Raw genomic sequence first — 19303 nt, 5'->3', positions numbered from 1 at the left:
GAATCCTATCGAATCCAATCGAATCGCATAAAATTCCACAAAATCGAAATCGCATCGAAATCGTATCGAAATTGCACCGTATCGAATCGTATCGAATCGTTCTGTATGTAAGATGTATCGTCTCTGAATCGAATCGTAGCCCATGTATCGGATACGTATCGAATCGCCTTGTAAGGGATGGATACACACCCCTAATTCAGAATCGGGTCTAACTGGCAACAGGGGGAAATGCCCCCCATGTAAAATGTGCTTTGCAGCATAGACCATATTATTGGCGGCCATCTTGCCATTAAGTTAATAAAATCCCAACCTGTTGCCACCCTGTTTTTTCAATGCAAAATGCAACATGGCCGCCAGCTGAAAATGGTCTAGACTCTAGAGAGCACCGAAGTCTGGCGTAATCTACTCATCCTATGTACTTGTGCCGCGTTTTTCTTCCCAGAATTGCCACAGACTTGTTTAATATCGCGTCAAATAAGAACTGTGTTCCAAAAATAAACAAACAATGATGGGTCACCAGGGGAATATGACATTAGGACATTCCATGGCAATCTAGCCGGATAGTTTGTTTTGTAGACGGACGAACAGAAGGACAGACTGAACGACTGACCTACATTATTATCCTTAGAGCCCTGTCTTTAGTGGTGCTAAAAGAGGCCTCATGCAGGCACATGCACACATAGACATCAAAGGGGGCTTGAGCTCTTGCCCTTTTACCCGTCTGTAAAAAGTGCCCCCTCCACAAGAGAAATGCAGTTTTCACTATGGTGAAAGACATGCAAAATGCTCCCTTTCCATGCCATGCATTACCTGAAGGCAGTATTCAAGAGAATAGCTTTTTCCAAGCTCTCCTGAACTTGAATGCAGCATTTTATGTTGAAATAATTGCCCTCTCTGCGTGGAAATCCACGCTGTACTCTCCAGTAAAGGCTTGATAATAGTTGAGTGCTGTATCACTCACTGAAAATAGACGATCTCAAAGATCACGACTCGTAGCAGCGCAACGCAGTGTGTGCTTGGAGATCGGCTATTTTCACCTAAAGTGCCCTTTTAGAAATGTCAGACCCTGCCCCTCTAACATTCTCTGCACGTCCCTGCCCTCGTGAATGGTGGAGTTTCCACCTAATTTACAACTAGTTGCGTTGAGTCAGCTATTTATATTTTGTTCCTCAAGGCGTGGCTATGTTTACATCAGACTTGAACCTCCATGTGCCTGGCACTGGGCCACCTGATATAGTGCTACAGTACCCACTGGTCCACACACACACACACACACACACACACACACACACACACACACACACACACACACACACACACACACACACACACACACACACACACACACACACACACACACACACACACACACACGCACACACACACACACACGCACACACACACACACGCGCGCACACACACACACACGCGCGCGCACACACGCACGCATTAATAATTTGTAGTCAGGAGTGTCTTGTTTACCGCAAAGCCTCCTTCATGCTCTGATTTCCATACAATCCCTGAACAATAACATCTGTCTGAAGCTGAAATTTTAGTATTGAGCTGCTTGGTTAGATAAGAATAGAGGGTTTAAGTGGTTAAAACGTACAGCCTATCTGGATACCGGCAGCATTTGTGGACTGTTCCGCTAGCTCTACTGGGTCTTTGCTTTGGGAATGTCTCAGACGCTTGCTGTGTAGGCAGACCGGCCCTTAGGAGGTCAAACCACAGTTTTTGTTCATATACAGTTTTCCGACTGGACATACAGTGCAGGGCTATTGTGAAGCGAATGAAACCTGCAACCAAAGTGAGACAACTAATGGTCTGAAAGGAGCAAAGAGAAACTCAGAGATTGTCTGCAGAACACAACATGGGGCTTTCTTTGTGTCCTGTGCAGATAAATGGACTCACAGACACTATCGCTTACATAATAGACAATGCACTGTAACACTATCAGGATTGTCCCCCAAACATAATACATGGGTATCTAAAGAACTGAAGCAATGTCTTAATGAAAAGAAAACTGCTTTCTGCAGTGGTGCCATTTAACTGCTACACAAGGAAAGGAGATAATTAAAATTTACTGCAGAAATAAGACTGAAAATAACTTCTGCCCAGGTAATGTGAGACAAGCCTCAATGCACTAATATGCAGGGCCAGTAAAAAAAGAAAAAGGGAAAAAGAAAAGCAGGAAAGCTCTGCAAATACCATTCAATCCTTTGCGAACTGGATGCATTGTTTATTTATTTTTGTTTATTTTTTTCTTGACAAACAATTTCTTTGTTATTTGTATCACTATCTCTTATTAAGCTCTCGTGAGTTCATGTTCATACTTTGAGTATTGCTGTGGATTTATGTCATACCATGTCATTGTGAGCCAATGAAAATGTTCCACTTCATGTCAAACTGATTCAAAGGAAGTAAGACATTATCAAGTTAACGCAAGTGACAAGGGAGGGAATACATTTCCAGAGAAATGTATTCTGTCTTACCATGGGTCCCTTTCATGCCCATATAGGCCTATTGTATCTCTGTATCTGTCAGTACTTGTCCCTATTTGAGCAGTGCTAACCGTTTCGTCCTTGTCCCTTATATGCCCATATATGGAGATCCCTGATGTCATCCATATTAAGCCCATATATTGGAATGCCCATATATGGACATAGTGTGTCAGTCTCATATGGTCTATGACGTCAGATATCTATGATGTCAGTCATCTCCATATTTGGGAAAGGTTTTTTTTTGGCCTCAAATGCGTGCCACAAAAACTGTGGGAGGATTAGCGCGGGAAAATAAAGTTTATCCAGAAAGAAAGAAAGAAAGAAAGAAAGAAAGAAAGAAAGAAAGAAAGAAAGAAAGTCAGACAGACAAGTACTATAGTCTGATTGCCCTGTGTATGGGGTTCCCTGAAATTATAATGGTTGGGAAGCACGGCATGGCCGAGCAAACACAGAACATAAAACATAGAAAATACAGTACAGAATAACAGTAATAGCACACACAGTAAGCTGAAGTAAACTAGCTGCTTCTAATAGTGTCTTTGCCTTGTCCCTCAAGTATTTCCTCCCTTCTTGGCTGCTCATTACTCTGATCCTCCTCCAGTCTTCATCCACACACTCTTGAGAACTCACACACACGTGTGTGCGCGCGCGCGCGCGCGCACACACACACACACACACGCACACGCACACGCACACGCACACGCACACACACACGCACACGCACACACACACACACACACACCCCGCAAGGCTGTTCTGTATGCAGAGCTGACATAAAGGTGTGTTGTTTGACACAAAGTGTGTGGGAGAACTATCTCTGTATCTTATGAAAGTGTTAAAGTGTGTGTACTGTATGTGTGTGCATGTGCGTGTGCGCGTGTGTGCGTGTGTGTGTGCGTGTGTGTGTGTGTGTGTGTGATGAACGCTGATGGAGTGGGCATGCAACGTCTAAATGTTTCGAGGAAGCACATTCAGTGCCTTGCCACGTTGTTCCAAACCTTGGATTAGAGTGCACCCACCCAACGACAACGCCACAGAAACTCTTATATAAGAAGTTAATTATCCGCGCACTTGTGTGCGCGTGCGTGCATTTTGTGTGCATATCATTAAAACGTCTAGACGGGGCACCCCGACGGCTTGCCAGGTGGGAGTGCATGCCATATGGAAGGGGTGTAGTCTTCCAGCTGACACAGCTTTAGGTCCAACCCGGGGCTCATTGCTGCATGTGAGTCCCCCCCCCCCCCCCCTCACTGTGCCCACACAATCTGAGATATAGTACAAATGCCAAAAGAAAGGAGTCTGGACAGACAGATGGGTAATGCGAGGGTCACTGGGAGATAGGTTGTAAGACACACACACACACAGACACACGTGCACGTGCACACGCACATCGCACTGTCCCAACATCATGGCCGGGTAAGTAGGTGGACGGTTGCTATGCAGTAGAACAGTTGATGCTCAGCATGCTAAATGGCTCTTAGCTGAGCTAGCTTGTGTAAAAACAGGTGTTCCCGACCATAATCCTCATATAATCACTGTTTATCTCTTGAGAAAGAAAGAAAGAAAAAGAAAGAAAGAAAGAAAGAAAGAAAGAAAGAAAGAAAGAAAGAAAGAAAGAAAGAATTAGAGGCGTCCGATTATTCCCCTGTGGATACTGACATGCTGTTGGCATGCAGTATTACTGTACAATCTATTAAAGATTGGACTTGGTCCCTGGAACAAGGGAATAATTAATAGGGAAGAATAAAATCTGTACAGTGATGTAAACGTCAATTTCACTATCTGGCAATAACCTGCCAAAAGAGACAAAGTGCACCAATTAAGGCATATCCGCATGCACACCTGAGCAATTTGGGCAAGTAATTGCTCCACTCCATTAACCCGACGTATTAAAAGCCACATGTCACTCAAAACAGCATCTCGGAGAACTTCCCCGCCTGTTGCCATGGCAACTTCACAACAGTGGAACTCATCAGAGCTGAAAATAAACCAGGCTTTCCCAGGCTCACAGACACTTGGGTGGCAATGTTGCCAGGAGGATTTGATGCCGGCAGAGAGTGTTGGAGACTCCCATAGATACGGTAAGAGGAGATTTCAGTCACGAACAAGAAGAGGCTTTTGGAAAGCCTTCCATCACTCCATGCTAGTCAGTGCAGTATTGACTCCTCACTTGCAATGATATTGCATTATGAAAAAGGAAAGACTCACTGTTAATATTTTCTAGTCTAGTCTTTTTGTGTATGCTGTCCATGTGTATTATGTACGTCCCAGAGCCATTCAAGGATAGTCGTGTCATCTCCGTTCACTTCATGGGGCCAGGTCTTCTACATACACACCTATTGGTGAATAGTGACAAAACACAGGGTGACGTCAACAACTTGGTGACCTCACCAACAACAAGTGCAACATGATATAAATAACAAGAAGCAAGTTGGCACCTCAGCAGAGTGCCAACTTGCCCACCCACGTACATACAGACAGCACCGAACAGCACCGTTCGCAATACATTCGCGCTCTGCTGGCACACAATACAGCATATGGCCACGAGAGCACAAGATGCAAGTTGGCACCTCGACAGAGTGCAGTCTAATTCCTAGTGTTAAAGGAGTAGTTCACCCCCAAAATGACTTTTTTTTTCTATTGATTAGTCACGCCATGGAGAGTAGAGTTCAATAATATTTTTTGGTTTTTGTCACATTCCTAAGACAAAATTTTGATTCGAGCAAATTTACCCCCATTGATTCCGGATGGGGACCCGTTTCGAAACGGGTCCCCATCCGGAACGAATGAGGGTACATTTATTGTTATCACATTTTTGTCTTAGGAATGCGACAAAAAACTAAAAATATTATTGAACTCTAGTCTCCATGGCGTGACTAATCAATAGAAAAAAAAAGTCATTTTGGGGGTGAACTACTCCTTTAAGTGAAGTGTTCCCGACAATAATCCTCAGCACCGCTCACCACAGGCGTGATTATTATGTTTTAAACGGTAACAGACACTTGATTAGCATCAACGGAAGAAACTGCAATTTAAACTGTACCAAAAATAGCCTACCCTCGGGCCACGTTTTCTATCTACTCTGTAGCTAAATTTACCCTTTTCATTTCAGCAATGTACCGCGCGTGCCGTGCCGTTGCCTGGCAATCCAGCAAACACACTCATTCCTCTCATTCTTCGTCAAGTTCATTGTTATATTAGATCCACGCGTCTTCGACAACAAGCTAAACTCCTCAAACGCAGTCATGTTGTTTTCCCCTCGCATTGATCCAGCCAAGCTCATCCCTCCAGCAATTAAATCTTCATCATTCCAGCTGATTAGGTTTGGTTGTTTTTTTGTTTTTTTCTTACAGCTGGATATCTCTGGTGCCGTTTGTCAACAGCTCTCCTCCTCACAGCTGCTGCTGTTGATTCACTCACACACACAAGGGTCTCGGGGGGAATGCCAACACACCATAATATTAGCATAAAACACTGCTTGATAGATCGAAAGGGACAGGCAGACAGACAGACAGACAGACAGAAAGACAGACAGACACGTCAGTCAGACAGACAGACAGACAGACAGACAGACAGTTACAGTGGTGGGCAACTGGACAGATAAAGCACAGTGGTTCTCAAACTGGGGTCCGGGGACCCCCAGGGGTCCTTCAGGGGGTAAGCTAATAAAGTATCAAAATCAGTTTTAACACAATATATCGTCGTTGTCGGGTGAAAACCTTACTAGGTCCAAAACCGTTAGTTTTGCATTTTTCATTTTAAAAATGATTTAAATTGGTGAAAACGGCCGATCAACAAGCACACAACGCCTGTTTTCAATACTTTTGTGCGACGGCCTTGTACAATGAAGCAGGGCTTTATACTTTGCGAAAGAACATACAAATTTGAAACTTGGAGAAACAAGGTTTCCACCCGACAACGACGATATGCTTCAGCTATTCAGAAATAGCCAACAAGCTCAGAACGCACCAGAACGTGAAACGTTGTGAGCTTGCTCGTCTGGAGAGAAAGTTAAATTTTGAACATTTTTAGCCCAATTCTTCCCTGGCACAACATTTTAGGGCACAATTTGAGACATGTTTTGAGAACCACTGGGATACATAGGGCTGATGGACAGACCTGTAGACGAGCGTGTCATCCCCGGAGCTGTTGTATTGAACCTGGAACATCCTGACTCCCAGCGTGGGCGTCTGACTGCTCCATCGGATGAGGGCGGAGTTCCCCGTCAGCTCCACCAGCGAAACCCGCCGGTCCGCCCCTCTCGTCTCGTTGCTGGGCAGCGCCGCCTTCGCGGAGGTCAGGATGTCGGAGGGCGCGGGCTCGGACGAGGGGTCCCGGCTGCGGCTCGTGCTGTTGGCCAGGTGGGGCATCGCCGTGACCACCAGCTCCACCCTCCCCGTGGATTCCCCGGCGGCGTTGGAGGCGATGCACGTGAAGTTCCCAGAATCCTTCAGGGCCGTCACGTTGATCTCCAGGCTTCCGTTGGGGAGCACCATGGTTCTAAAAATCAATGGAAAAGCATATCGTCGTTGTCGGGTGGAAACCTCGTATCTCCAAGTTTCAAATTTGTACGTTCTTTCGCAAAGTAAAGCCCTGCTTCATCATGCAAGGCCGTCACACAAAAGTAGTGAAAACAGCCGATCTACAAGCACACAACGCCTCGCACCGCGAGGCGTTGTGTGCTTGTAGATCGGCTGTTTTCACTAGTTTAAATAATTTTTAACGGTTTTGGACATACAAGGTTTTCATCTGACAATGACGATATGAGACAAGAACGTGCATTAACCACGTAAACCCTACAGCAGGGGTCTTCAACGTTTTCAGGCCAAGAACCCCTTAGCTGAGAGAGAGAGAGATGAAGCAGGGACCCCCTCTACATATTGAATAAATGTGTGATGCAGATAGATAGATTCATAGACTTGTTTGACAGCAATGCCATCAGTCTATGTTGGATTCATGTTAATGTGTATTTTCAGACATTTACCTACTGAAATCGTGGATATTTTGTAAACTTGAACTTTCACTGTGTATTTGGTCTGCTCTTTTTAACCTCTACACCAAGCCGAAAATAGCCCGATCTACAAGCTCTTGAGCTTGTAGATCTGCTATTTTTGGCTAAAGGTCTCCTCGGAATAGGGATGTGAGGGTTCAAGTTGTTAATTTAAAAGAATTATCCTATCACACAAGGATTTGACGGCCCCCCTGTAGTAACACTAAGGACCCCCTAGGGGTCCCGGACCCCCTGTTGAAGACCCTTGATCTACAGTATATACTTCGTTGAGCACTGTTGAGCCCCCTCCTTTTTTCCCCTCTACACCAAATATATTCGGCATGTAAAATCTGTTTCAATCTGAATGGGGCACAATGGGAGTATTCTCAACAAGCCTTTGAGCAATAGGCCCTTCAAGGGGAGGGTTAGGGTTAGGGTTAGATGTATGTGAAACAAATGTTAAATGTGACTATGTGTAAATGATATGACTTGAACAGGTGTGCTTGGTCAACCTCACGTGGATAAATGAAGATAATGGATAATATGAGAACCTGGAGCCATTGGAGATCAGTCGTCCTTCTGGGCTAATCCAGTGCACCTCAGGTTCTGGGTCGCCATTGGCTTTGCACTTTAGGCTGGCAGGCTGGCCCTCCAGGGCCACCGTACGCGGAGACTTGCGGGTCAACACTGGCGGATCACAGATAAACTCCTATGAAAATGAACACGTTAAAAGTTTAAAAAGACAATTAAGGGCAATATCTTGAAACAGAATCTCAGTTTTCAAAAGCTTTGATGTTTCTGTAGGCTAAGTAAACAACATTTGTATTGAGGATTGGTCGTGACGCATGATAGAGCTTAATTTTGGAAAAAAATAACTTCTATTTAGACCACAGGCTTTCATCTTTTGGTCATTTAAGCTTAAAGTACAAGCCTCTCAAAACACTGTTTTCAGTATCCCATATTTTGAGTCCATGTCTTTCTCTTTAAGTAGAGTAAGAAGCTTACCCCCCAAATGTGTGAATTTCTTTTCTAAAGAGTGTATATCTGACAACTGAATTAAGAAGGCTAGGGAAAGGGAAATCAATGCTGTGTTGCCTGATGAATATGGACGACTGTACCTTCCTGCATTCGTAGTTGTTCAATAAACAGCAGACGCAGGTTAATTCAGTTCATGATTCAAAGCTGTCATTATTCTAAGGTCATGTTGCATAATACATTTTACCCCTCTGTGTCTCCAATGTGTGATCAATGTAAATCAAATGATGGTTCATTGTTGCATTTATTTTGGGGCTGTCCAGTAATTCATCCATTTTGGTAAATATTTTGTTTTCCGGTGGTTTAAGCTCTCTGTCCTGACAGGAACTTGGCTCTCCTTGGATGCTCAGAGGACTCTTTCAGACAGCCTTATTGATGTACATGGTACTGGAAAAACTACTTATTCTCAAAGACTGGAACACAAGCTTTACAATTCTTCAGAAACTGGTTACATAAATTGGATGTCCTCGTGGAAAAACTGGTCAACATGAAAACGTTATTTTCTCCTTTTTTGTTGGTTTGTTTGCATAGTCCATTTGTTTGATGAGATGCAGTTATCAAAATAACCTTTTAACGGAAACGTTCTTCTCTTAATTGTATCCCTCTCCCCTAGCGCGTCTGTGTGAGCATGCGAGCGTACAGTACATGCGTGTGAGATGATTTTGTAAGATAGACTTCTCTCAGTTGCAATATGGCACAGCTCTGTTTACACATTATTTGTATTCCCTTTTAATTGTACATGTCTTAGTTGGTTTTGAATGTATTGTCCCACTTTTGCGTTTGGCAATGTAAACTCTTGCTTTTGGCAATGTAAATGTACGTTTTCTCATGCCAAAGAAAGATCCTTTGAATTGAATTTTGAGAGAGAGAGAGAGAGAGAGAGAGAGAGAGAGAGAGAGAGAAGAGAGAGAGAGAGAGAGAGAGAGAGAGAGAGAGAGAGAGAGAGAGAGAGAGAGAGAGAGAGAGAGAGTCATTGATGGACTTCTGCTAGACATTGGCAATGTGAGTCCAGTCCCCACCTCTTCAGGTATGGTCCAAAAGTACTTGGAACTGAGGTCCGGAGGGGAGGCGCAGGTCTCCAGGTCATCCTCCCTGGTTAGTCTTCTCAACCAGAGGAGTTCACAGTTACAGTGCAGAGGGTTCCCACCGAAACTCATCACCAGCGAGGAGTGAGGAGAACCCTTGGACTTGGCATAGACAGGGATCCTCAGGAACAGCGGGTCGGGGGGAATCTTCTTCAGCTTGTTAGAAGTCATATCCAGTCTGTAGAGAAAAGGTGTGTGTGTGTGTGTGTGTGTGTGTGTGTGTGTGTGTGTGTGTGTGTGTGTGTGTGTGTGTGTGTGTGTGTGTGTGTGTGTGTGTGTGTGTGTGCGTGTGTGTGTGAGAGAGAGAGAGAGAGAGAGGAGAGAGAGAGAGAGAGAGAGAGAGAGAGAACATAATATTATGTTAGACAAATCTTCCAGCAACATTATTTTAGAAAGCAAAGGTTAAAAGTTAAAGTCATACTATTTGTCGCATACATTGCTGTATGCGAGATTTGCTCTCCACCTTTGACCCATGTCCTGGGTGTCTGCGTGCGACGTGCGTGCGTGCGTGCGTGCGTCTGTGTTCGGAGCCAATCTCATGAAGCACTTGACCGATAAGTGTCCAACTTTGTATGCAAGTTAATGAATCATGTGGATCTCGAGATCCACTTGATTCATTATTTAAAACATTTCTGATTTCCCTTTTGAGGGATGAAACATTTGATTTGGTTTTCAAGAGGGTCCGCTGATCCAGAAAAGATTGAGAACCACCGATCTATATCTGTCCTGCTGGGTTGTATTTTAAACAGCTTTAAAAGTGGGACCTTGTCTTTCTTTCATCAGTTTTCATCTTTATTCTGTTGACTTTCCATGATGTCCTTTTTATCTTCTGTTCCATTACCTCTGTTGTGTTTTATTCTTCTCCATTACATTAGACTTTCGTTTCAGGTATATACACATTGTTTTACTTCTTTTTGACTGTTCAACTTGTTACACATGATTGTGACAATTGTTGCACCAGCTCTGGCAAAAAAAAAAAGGGGGAAAAAAAAGTGATTAATTATTTTTGTGCAGCAAACCCCTTGTTTCTGCCATTGTACAATTGCAAAACCAAGACTTTGCCTGTCATGCCTATGTTCCCTCAACCCTATGTTCCCTCACTGAGGTTAAGGTTAGGGTTAGGGTTAGGGTTAGGGTTAGGCATAGTGAGGGAACTTGAGCATGGACCCCCCATGTCAACCATAACTGTGGAGGACAGGTCTTAGCGAATGTTAACAAAATAATGTAAAACTTGTAAATAGAATAAATATAAATAGTGTAACAACATCCTACTTCTTTGGGCAGTGATCACACGCAATTTGGAACTGCTGTTTGTGAGGTTAGCTCTGGACAATCAGACAGGCAGATCCTCTTATGGGTGGCTAGTCTTTTACAGAGCTAAATCTGTCTGTCTGTCTGTCTGTCTGTCTGTCTGTCTGTCTGTCTGTCTGTCTGTCTGTCTGTCTGTCTGTCTGTCTGTCTGTCTGTCTGTCTGTCTGTCCCCAAATATGGAGATGGGTGATGTCATACTAATGGCATATGGTATAGTGTTGAATGTAACAGCAGTTTTACTCCCTCACTAAACGTAGAGTTCAAATCTCACTGTCAACAAAGATATTCTCTATCTTTCTTATGTTTCTTCTACTCATCTGCATATTCTCCTGGAAGTCATCACCCTTTTCTTCTACATTTTCCTCTCATCATCTCATAACCATCTTGCCACTTGCCACTTGCATATGTATTTATGTGTGCGCGCACGCACGCGTGAGTGTGTGCGTGTACGTGTGTGCTATGTCATTATTTTCTGTTGCTGTTAATAGTCATGGTTGCCAGTTCCCACCTGATGTCATGTGGGAGACATGTGGCAGACCATGCTGAGTGACTGCTAGCTTGCATAACATCTTCAGGTTAGGATTTAAGTCTAGGATGTACAGGACACCAGAATTGAGGTAGTTTCCTTTGCCCCCTTTATGGATGATTATACGATCTCCCACCATGCAACAGCACATCCCACACATCCTACGGGGGTCTTTCCCTTTGGGCTCAACCTGTTTCCAGGAAAAGGTCTCTGGACTGAATTTCCACAGATCATTGAAGAACAAGAACTGGTTCTTCTTCCTGCCACCAAATATGTACAGCTCTCCATTGTAGGCAAAGGCTGAATGATCACAACGTTCTCCTGGGAGAGGGTGTCCAGAAGGCTTCTTCAGCCAGCAGTTGGTCTCTGTGTCAAACACTGTGACCTGGTTGCATATGTAGCCCTGGACCTCCCAGCCCCCAAATACAAACATCTGTTTTCCGATGATGGTGGCAGAGTAACCGAATGAAGCGGGAGGTGGAGTTCCTCTTGTGTTAATGAAAGACCAGACCATTATGCTGGTGTCCAACTTGTACATGTCATTAGTATAGGCAGTCAGCTGGGTGTCTCCTCCATACACATACATGACCTTCTCCAGAACACAGGCTGAGTGGGAGCTCCTTCCTCCTGGAATATTCCCAGAAACATTGGGTTTGAACCAGCTGTGGGTGTCGACATCAAAGGCATAAAGCACATTGCAGTAAGGATACTCTCCTCCCCAGATGTAGACAATCTCTTCTACCAGCACAGCTGTGTGGCCGTGGCGCCTGGAGGGAACCTCAATGGGACTTTGTCCTCTTCCATTTGTCACTGTGGGCAACTTCCTCCAACGCATAGACAGTGTGTTGAAGATGTGGACTTCAAACTGATCACCTATGTTATGGTAGTTGGTCCCTCCAAATGAGTACAGCTTGTGTCCGACTACCACAGCAGCATGGATGTATTTTGTAGGTCCTCCTTTAAGAAGTATCGTCCAGTGAAACATTTCACACAGCAGCACCACCGTGAATCAGTTCAACTATTTACAGGATCAGTTGTTAAAACAAGCGTTTAACTGGTTGGAACAAGTTGTTGAATGACACTGTGTTAATTGTACGATTACTTTTAAAGGACAGTTACATTATTTGTGATGACAATGTTGTAATGTTATTGCGTGATGACAAAATTCACCCTGATGACATAATTCACGCCCATACATCTCCATGTCCAAAATAGATTGTATGTATATGGATACATATTATTATTAATAAAGGATAAAATAAAATAAAAATTAAAAATTAAAAGTCCATATATGGTCATTCCCAGAAACAAAATCCCTTTTATGCCCATATATGGAGATTTCTGATGTCATCAATACCAGGACCTAACTGGCCCAAGAGCCTGCTTTACTCATCAATATTAAGGACATATCTGGGAATGCCCATTTTTGGTAATGGACAATGGGTAGTGGGCCATATATGGGCATGTTTTGACATGATATGATATGATATGATATGATATGATATAGTACTTTATTGTCAGTTCACACTGAAATTTGTCTTGCGACACAGCAGCCATGTATGCGACACTTATATACAAACATTTGACACGGGTAACAAAAAACAAGACAGGTTTACATACATAAGACATGACATTGTTGACTATCATGCAGGGGTCTCCATATATGGGTAACTGGTCCCTTATACATCACTGGCCAGATGGTGTCGCATGTCGCCCTGAGGCGTCTTACGAGTCACTATATTGAACCTGAGAGGTTCCTTTTTACTGAAAGTTTAAAATGAGAATTGAATACACAAAATAACAATTAGAAGCAACTGAATTTCAATGGTAGTGGATGGGGAGAAAGGACTTTTGTGCAATCAAGACACAGCAACCAATGGGTGCGAAGAGGGGCCGGACAACGGGCGGGACTTGACAAAGGGTGAATTATGTAGAACAGTGGTTTCAGGCCATGACCCCCAAAATAATCATATTTTAACTGGGGACCCCCAAACCTGACAAGCATTTAGAGTTGAGGCATTACATTTTGTATAACACGGTTCTATTGTGAAAATAGCAAATCTATATGCTCACAATTTCTGCCTATAGTATTTAACAATTTGTTTAATTGTCATTTTAGAGGTATTAAAAAGTCCATAAATTGTCACTTTAGAAAATGTGCATACCCTCTATACACTTAAACCGTATGTTGGCTTGTTGTCTGTTGAGAGAGAAAACAATGTTGCACATTAAGTTAATCATCTGGGGACCCACCAAAATAATTTGAGAACCCCCCACCCTGGGGTCGACCACACAGGTTGGGAACCACTGATGTAGAATATCAAATGGAATATCTATCCATCCATCCATCCATTCATTCATCCACAAATCAGCCACCCACCCACCCACCCATCCTTCACCTGGCCAGTTTGTGTAGATTGGTGAAGACCCCTTGTGGGACATTCTCAATGAGGTTGTGGTCCATGTTGAGGGTGTTGACGTTGGTCAGCCGCCCCACCGTGTCCCAGGGCACCTCGGCCAGGTTGTTGTAGCTCAGGTCCAGATCCTCCAGGGTGGACAGGAAGTCGTCAAAGGCATGGGGAGAGATGGAGTGGAGCTGGTTGTTGGCCAGGATCAGGTGCCGAAGATTAGTGAGGCCCTTGAAATGTTCGTCCTGGAGGAAAGAGAAGAATGGGAGCGGAGGGAGAGCATGAAGCAGAGGCGTCAATTGGGTATGGCAAGGTTTGCTTGCGGTCATTTCTATACCCTTTGTGTGTGTTAGCATGCAGTGGTTGCGTTTCCCTGTTAAATGAACCCCTAGTGCCGTGTGCAAACATTCATACGGGCGGGGCAGTTTTCCCCTCTCCAGCGCTAGAACGGGAGCTATGGCCGTTCCTTCTTCGTTACTCATCCTATTACTCATCCCTCCCTGCGTTTATATACGGTCAACCAGCCACCGACCAGTCCTACCTTGATCACTGTTATTCGGTTGGAATCGAGGTGGAGAGCTCTGAGGCGTCGCAGGTCACTGAACGCCGAAGGTAGGATCTGACTGATGGTGTTTCTGGAGAGAGTCAGGTGCAGCAGGCTGGTCATATTGGCAAAGTCTCTCCTTCGAACGGCTGGGAGCAAGAGAGGAGAAACACGGTTAAGAGCGGTGTAATTCTATGAACAGTGGATCATTGTAAATGCCCCTTTCATGCTCATTCTTACGTGGCGCTATTTTTGTCTACTGTCTGTGTCTCGGAGGAGGGCTGTGGACAGCTCAGAAACCTGCCTACCACTTCAGTAGGCAGAAATACTCAGTTACAAGTAAAAGTCCGGAATTCAAAATGTTATTGAGTGATTGTACAAAAGTAGAAAGTACTCATTATGCAGAATGTCCTACAGTATTTCACACATTTTCAAATGTATAAAATCTTTTGAAAATAGCAGATCTACAGTACAAGCTCAGAATGTGTCACATTGCAACGCATTGTTTGCCGAAATACATACACTGTAGGGCTGAAATAGTTAATGTGTGTAATAGTAGTTTTGTAAAAGTAATACAAATCTACAAAGTAACTAACTAAAGCTTTCAAATAAATGTAGTAAAATTACAATATTTGGAATTGGATTCGAGATGTAGTGGAGTAGAAGTAGAAGTATTAGAAATTGGAAATACTCAAGTAAAGTACAAATTCAAAACTGTATTACATCAGTACCGTAAATCTACTTAGTTACTTTACACCACTGCTTCTCACCCTCTAAGGGAGAGGCCATCCACCCGTCTGAGAAAATCTTCTCAAATGGGTGGATTCTTTCGGTCATGACCCAAACGTCATGACATGAGGTGAGAGTAGGGAGGAATATGGCTAGAGCATTAGTGAGGAACAGTTATATGAATATATGATGTAGTTTGAAGTGGTCCTTTAAGTGTCAGACTCATTTCACATCAAGGAAAAGCGGAAGCAAAAAGGTTAATCAGCAATTAGTACGAATTGTAACACATAAACATAATATACTGCATGTCATTTTAAAAGTCAATATCTGCAACAAGTATTAATGAGTAAACACCAACGTAACGACCAGTTGTATATACATTCTGCTTTTTTTTTTCTGACATCACACAGAAATAGTGAAAATAGTAGATCACAATGCATCTTGTTGTGAGCTTGTAGATGTGCTATTTTGAACCTGAAAACATTTAGTCCGAAAATTAATATTGATTGAATCGATTTGTTCGTTTAACCACACCCCAAATTCAGTTTTCAGACACATACAAATCTGTGTCCCCAAACAGTGTTTTACCATGGATTCTGACCACTGCATGTGCATCCAGCATGTTTCTGGCCTTTCGGTGAAGAGAATGTCAAGATTTAGTATGTCATTAAAGCGATGACTCCTGTCTTTGCACCGTGCAAAGGTCATTGTGCGGATGCAAATTATATTATCCTTTAACACAGAGATGTAAAGCAGGTTAATATAAATTAACTGACATCTCCAAATGGCAGTTAATTAGATTTTTTCTTCTTCCTTTTTTTCCCTTTTTTGCCTGATTACTCGGACAGCCACCGCCACGGTTACCAAGGCAACTATATCACTGCTGTTGCATGCAAATATTATTTGTTGGTCCCCCCCCACCCCCTTCTTTTTTCATTAATATAATTTCAATATATACCTACCTCTAATCTGTGCTGAAACCTATTTAATAAGCACAGAATGCTACTCGCTAGTGGCAGCTAGAGATAACGTGGAAACCCCTAAAGCTGAGATCCAACATGCTCTGGCGTCGCGTCGGGGACGTACTGCTTACCTGTTATGAAACAGACGCAGGAGTAAACACTCTTTCAAGAACAAATCGAAGCTGAATTTAATGAGCACAGCGCGACCCAGGGGAACGCAGCAATGTCACAGAGTTGGTTGTGCGGTGCTTTACTGTTTTGTCTTTTTATTGCACTAGCATTCTTTTATGTGCCGCTGAACTATGACATTATTCCTCCTTTAAGTCAAATCCTGACAGATTATGAGGCTGCGTGAGAGAGAGAGCTAATGGGGGATCCGCGCGGAACAAAAGAGAATACAATGTTTTTCCCTTTTTTTTGTGCTTTAAAAATCAATATGCTTTGAGGAATTGAGAAAATACTCTGGTATTTCCTGTTGAATGATAACAGAGACTTAGTTAAGAGTGTGTTGCCGTGGCTGAAAAAACTAAACTTGGGAAATAAAGTAGTGGTTCAACTGTTTATCTAAGGCAGGACATACAGTACATTTCAAGGGGTACTGTCACCTAAAGGGATACTGTCACTTTTAAAAGTCATCTTAAAATATGAGTTGTATGATGTCATTGTGGAATGCGCAATTACAAGCCAATCAAAGTAATTGACTGTGCTTAGACTACTTACTGTACTGGTCAGCTGTTGTTGGGGGGCGAGGGGCAGATTACACTGTGACATGAGTTTCAGACTGTTTCAGACCGTTTTCAGAGAGACCATGTGACCTACTGTATCATACGATTATAATTTCGGGGCGTGTCAGCGGGCCTTTAATCTAGGATGGATGGATGGATGGAGGGGGGGAGGGGTGGGCGCAAAGTGGCTTTACCACTGTCTTAGAGCCGTGGTTTTCAAACCAGTGGTCCGGGGACCACCAGTGGTCCGGGGACCACCAGTGATCCGGGGCCGGGGACCACCAGTGGTCCTTGAGGGGGTTCCAGGTGGTCCCCAGCTAAATGATGGAGGGTTGGTAAAATGAAACCAAAATGGATATTATAGATCTTTGAACTCTTGAGAGGTAAGTAAGGTTCCATTTGGTTTAATTTTACACCCTCAAGAGTTGCATTATGGTGGGGCGCCCGCTGGCCTAGCGGTCCAGGAGCATACCACGCAGGCTATGATGTCTGACAGCGTGGCTTTGGTTGGAATCCTGATCCCGGTGAGCGTTGCTGCGTGTCCCTCCCCATCTCTCTCTCCCCATTTCCTGTCAATCTACACTGTCCTATCAATAAAGGCATAATAGCCCCAAAAACATGGTTAAACATCTGCATTACTTAATTTACAAGAAGTCTACTCAATTCAATGTAGAAGAATGCATTTGCCTCTTATCTCTCCTATGGTACCAACATCAATACAGCATGGAATTGTGGCCAAAATCTTTATGCAACGATAAAAACATATTCAAAGTTTTGGGTCTGAAAGGCTTAGTCTCATTAAATGGTGGTCCGTGGCTCAAATGCTGAATACAAAATGGACCTTGATATGAAAAGGCTAGAAAACCACTGTCTTAGAGCACTGCCAAGAATATTTAACCAAACCAAACCACTCACCACTGCGGGCTATTTTTCAAATTTTCATTTTATCCCCCGATCGAACACGGACTTGAACAAGCTTTCTGTTCCTCTGTGAAAAAAAATAATAATACACGGCTTACACAAACACGAGCGAGAACACGGGTGCGAGACACAGACACAGGTTTTCCAAAGACGTTATTTCTCACGTTCCGGTTCCGTTGTGATTATATATACTTTTTTATACCAGATGGGGCTGGTCGCTAACTTGTGAAAAATGTAAAAAGAAAAAAAAAAAAAAAAAAAGACGTGCTAAGACACAGTGGTGTAAAGTAACTAAGTACATTTACTTAAGTACTATACTTTGAGGTAGTTTTGAGGTATTTGCACTTTACTTGTACTTTTACTCCACTACATCTCAGAGGCAAATATTGTACTTTTACTCCACTACAATTATTTTAAAACTTTAGTTACTAGTTAATTTGCTAATATAAATGATTGTATTATAAAACATATATTAATCCACTTAAGCCCTATTTTATACCTAGGCTATTCGAAAATAGCCGATCTACAAGCACACAACGTGTCGCATCGCGACGCTTTGTGAGCTCCCACATTTTGTACTTATACCTTTGGTACTTTTAAGTATATTTTGATGGCAACACTTTCGTACTTTTACTCTAGTTTCTAGTACATTTTGAATTCCGGACTTTTACTTCTAACAGAGTATTTCTACATTGCAGTATTGTATAAAACATCTGAGTACTTTTATTTCCACCACTGCTAAGACGCTGTTTTACCGGTGATGAAGTTCTCCTGCAGCCGGAGCTCCACGGTGCGCCGGTCGATGGCGCTGGGCACAAACAGCAGGCCCGTCTTGGAGCACAGGATGGCCAGGGAGGGCGAGAGGCTCTGGCACATGCAGCGCTTCGGACACTGCTGGGCCTCGCAGGCCACCGCCAGGAGCAGCAAGAGGAACCACAGCCACTCCATCATCCTCCACCCACGAGGTCCGGGAGCACTGCGACACACAGACAGGAGACAGAAGAATGTTGTTGTTGTCGGGTGGAAACCTTGTATGTCAAAAAACGTTCGTTTTGCATTTATGATTGCATTTATTTTTTTAGAATAGTGAAAATAGCTGATCTACAAGCACACAACGCCTTGTGCTTGTAGATCTGCTATTTTCACTAGTTTTGTGCGACAGTCTTGTGTGATGAAGCAGGGCTTTACTTAACACAAATAAATTACACATTTGAAACTTGGAGGTTTCTGCCCAACAGTGACGATACTGGTATGGATGGACCCAGAATTAGACGGGAAACACAATAAATTCTGAAGAGTCAATTTAACCGATTTATTTTGCAGTCTCAAGAGTTAAACTGACACTCTGAGACTGGATTTTTCTGTGTATTTGGGACGATTCTCTGGAATGTGAACCAAGCTGGTGGGAAAATACAAATAAAACCTGTGTTAATTAGAAATCGAGTAGTCAATGATCTCCCATTTAATGAGGTAATTAACAGACTGCTGGTGAACCAACTACGGAAAGAGATGAACACATTCCATTCGTTATTTCACTGTGTAATTTATACTTTGATTGACTGACTG

The 19303-nt window shown here is 43.3% G+C and overlaps 1 protein-coding gene across 1 annotated transcript in view; it reads right to left on the bottom strand.

The window, feature by feature from the left end:
* Positions 1 to 18688, bottom strand: part of LOC308290132 (leucine-rich repeat and fibronectin type III domain-containing protein 1-like protein) — a gene marked incomplete at both ends in the record, with an annotated part of 150218 nt that extends 131530 nt beyond the window's left edge. Inside the window, 6 exons of the mRNA XM_080731907.1 lie at positions 6621 to 7001; positions 8043 to 8200; positions 9546 to 9789; positions 13848 to 14101; positions 14398 to 14549; positions 18493 to 18688. Coding sequence (XP_080588033.1) covers positions 6621 to 7001; positions 8043 to 8200; positions 9546 to 9789; positions 13848 to 14101; positions 14398 to 14549; positions 18493 to 18688 — 1385 coding nt within the window. The remainder of the gene's footprint in view (positions 1 to 6620; positions 7002 to 8042; positions 8201 to 9545; positions 9790 to 13847; positions 14102 to 14397; positions 14550 to 18492) is intronic.
* Between the last annotated feature and the right edge of the window lie 615 nt (positions 18689 to 19303).

The sequence above is a fragment of the Nannobrachium achirus genome, assembly GCF_963921795.1.
Source record: "Nannobrachium achirus genome assembly, chromosome: 8".
Lineage (NCBI taxonomy): Eukaryota > Metazoa > Chordata > Actinopteri > Myctophiformes > Myctophidae > Nannobrachium > Nannobrachium achirus.
Note: the sequence above shows the minus strand (reverse complement) of the source record. Positions and strands in the feature narration are given on the sequence as shown.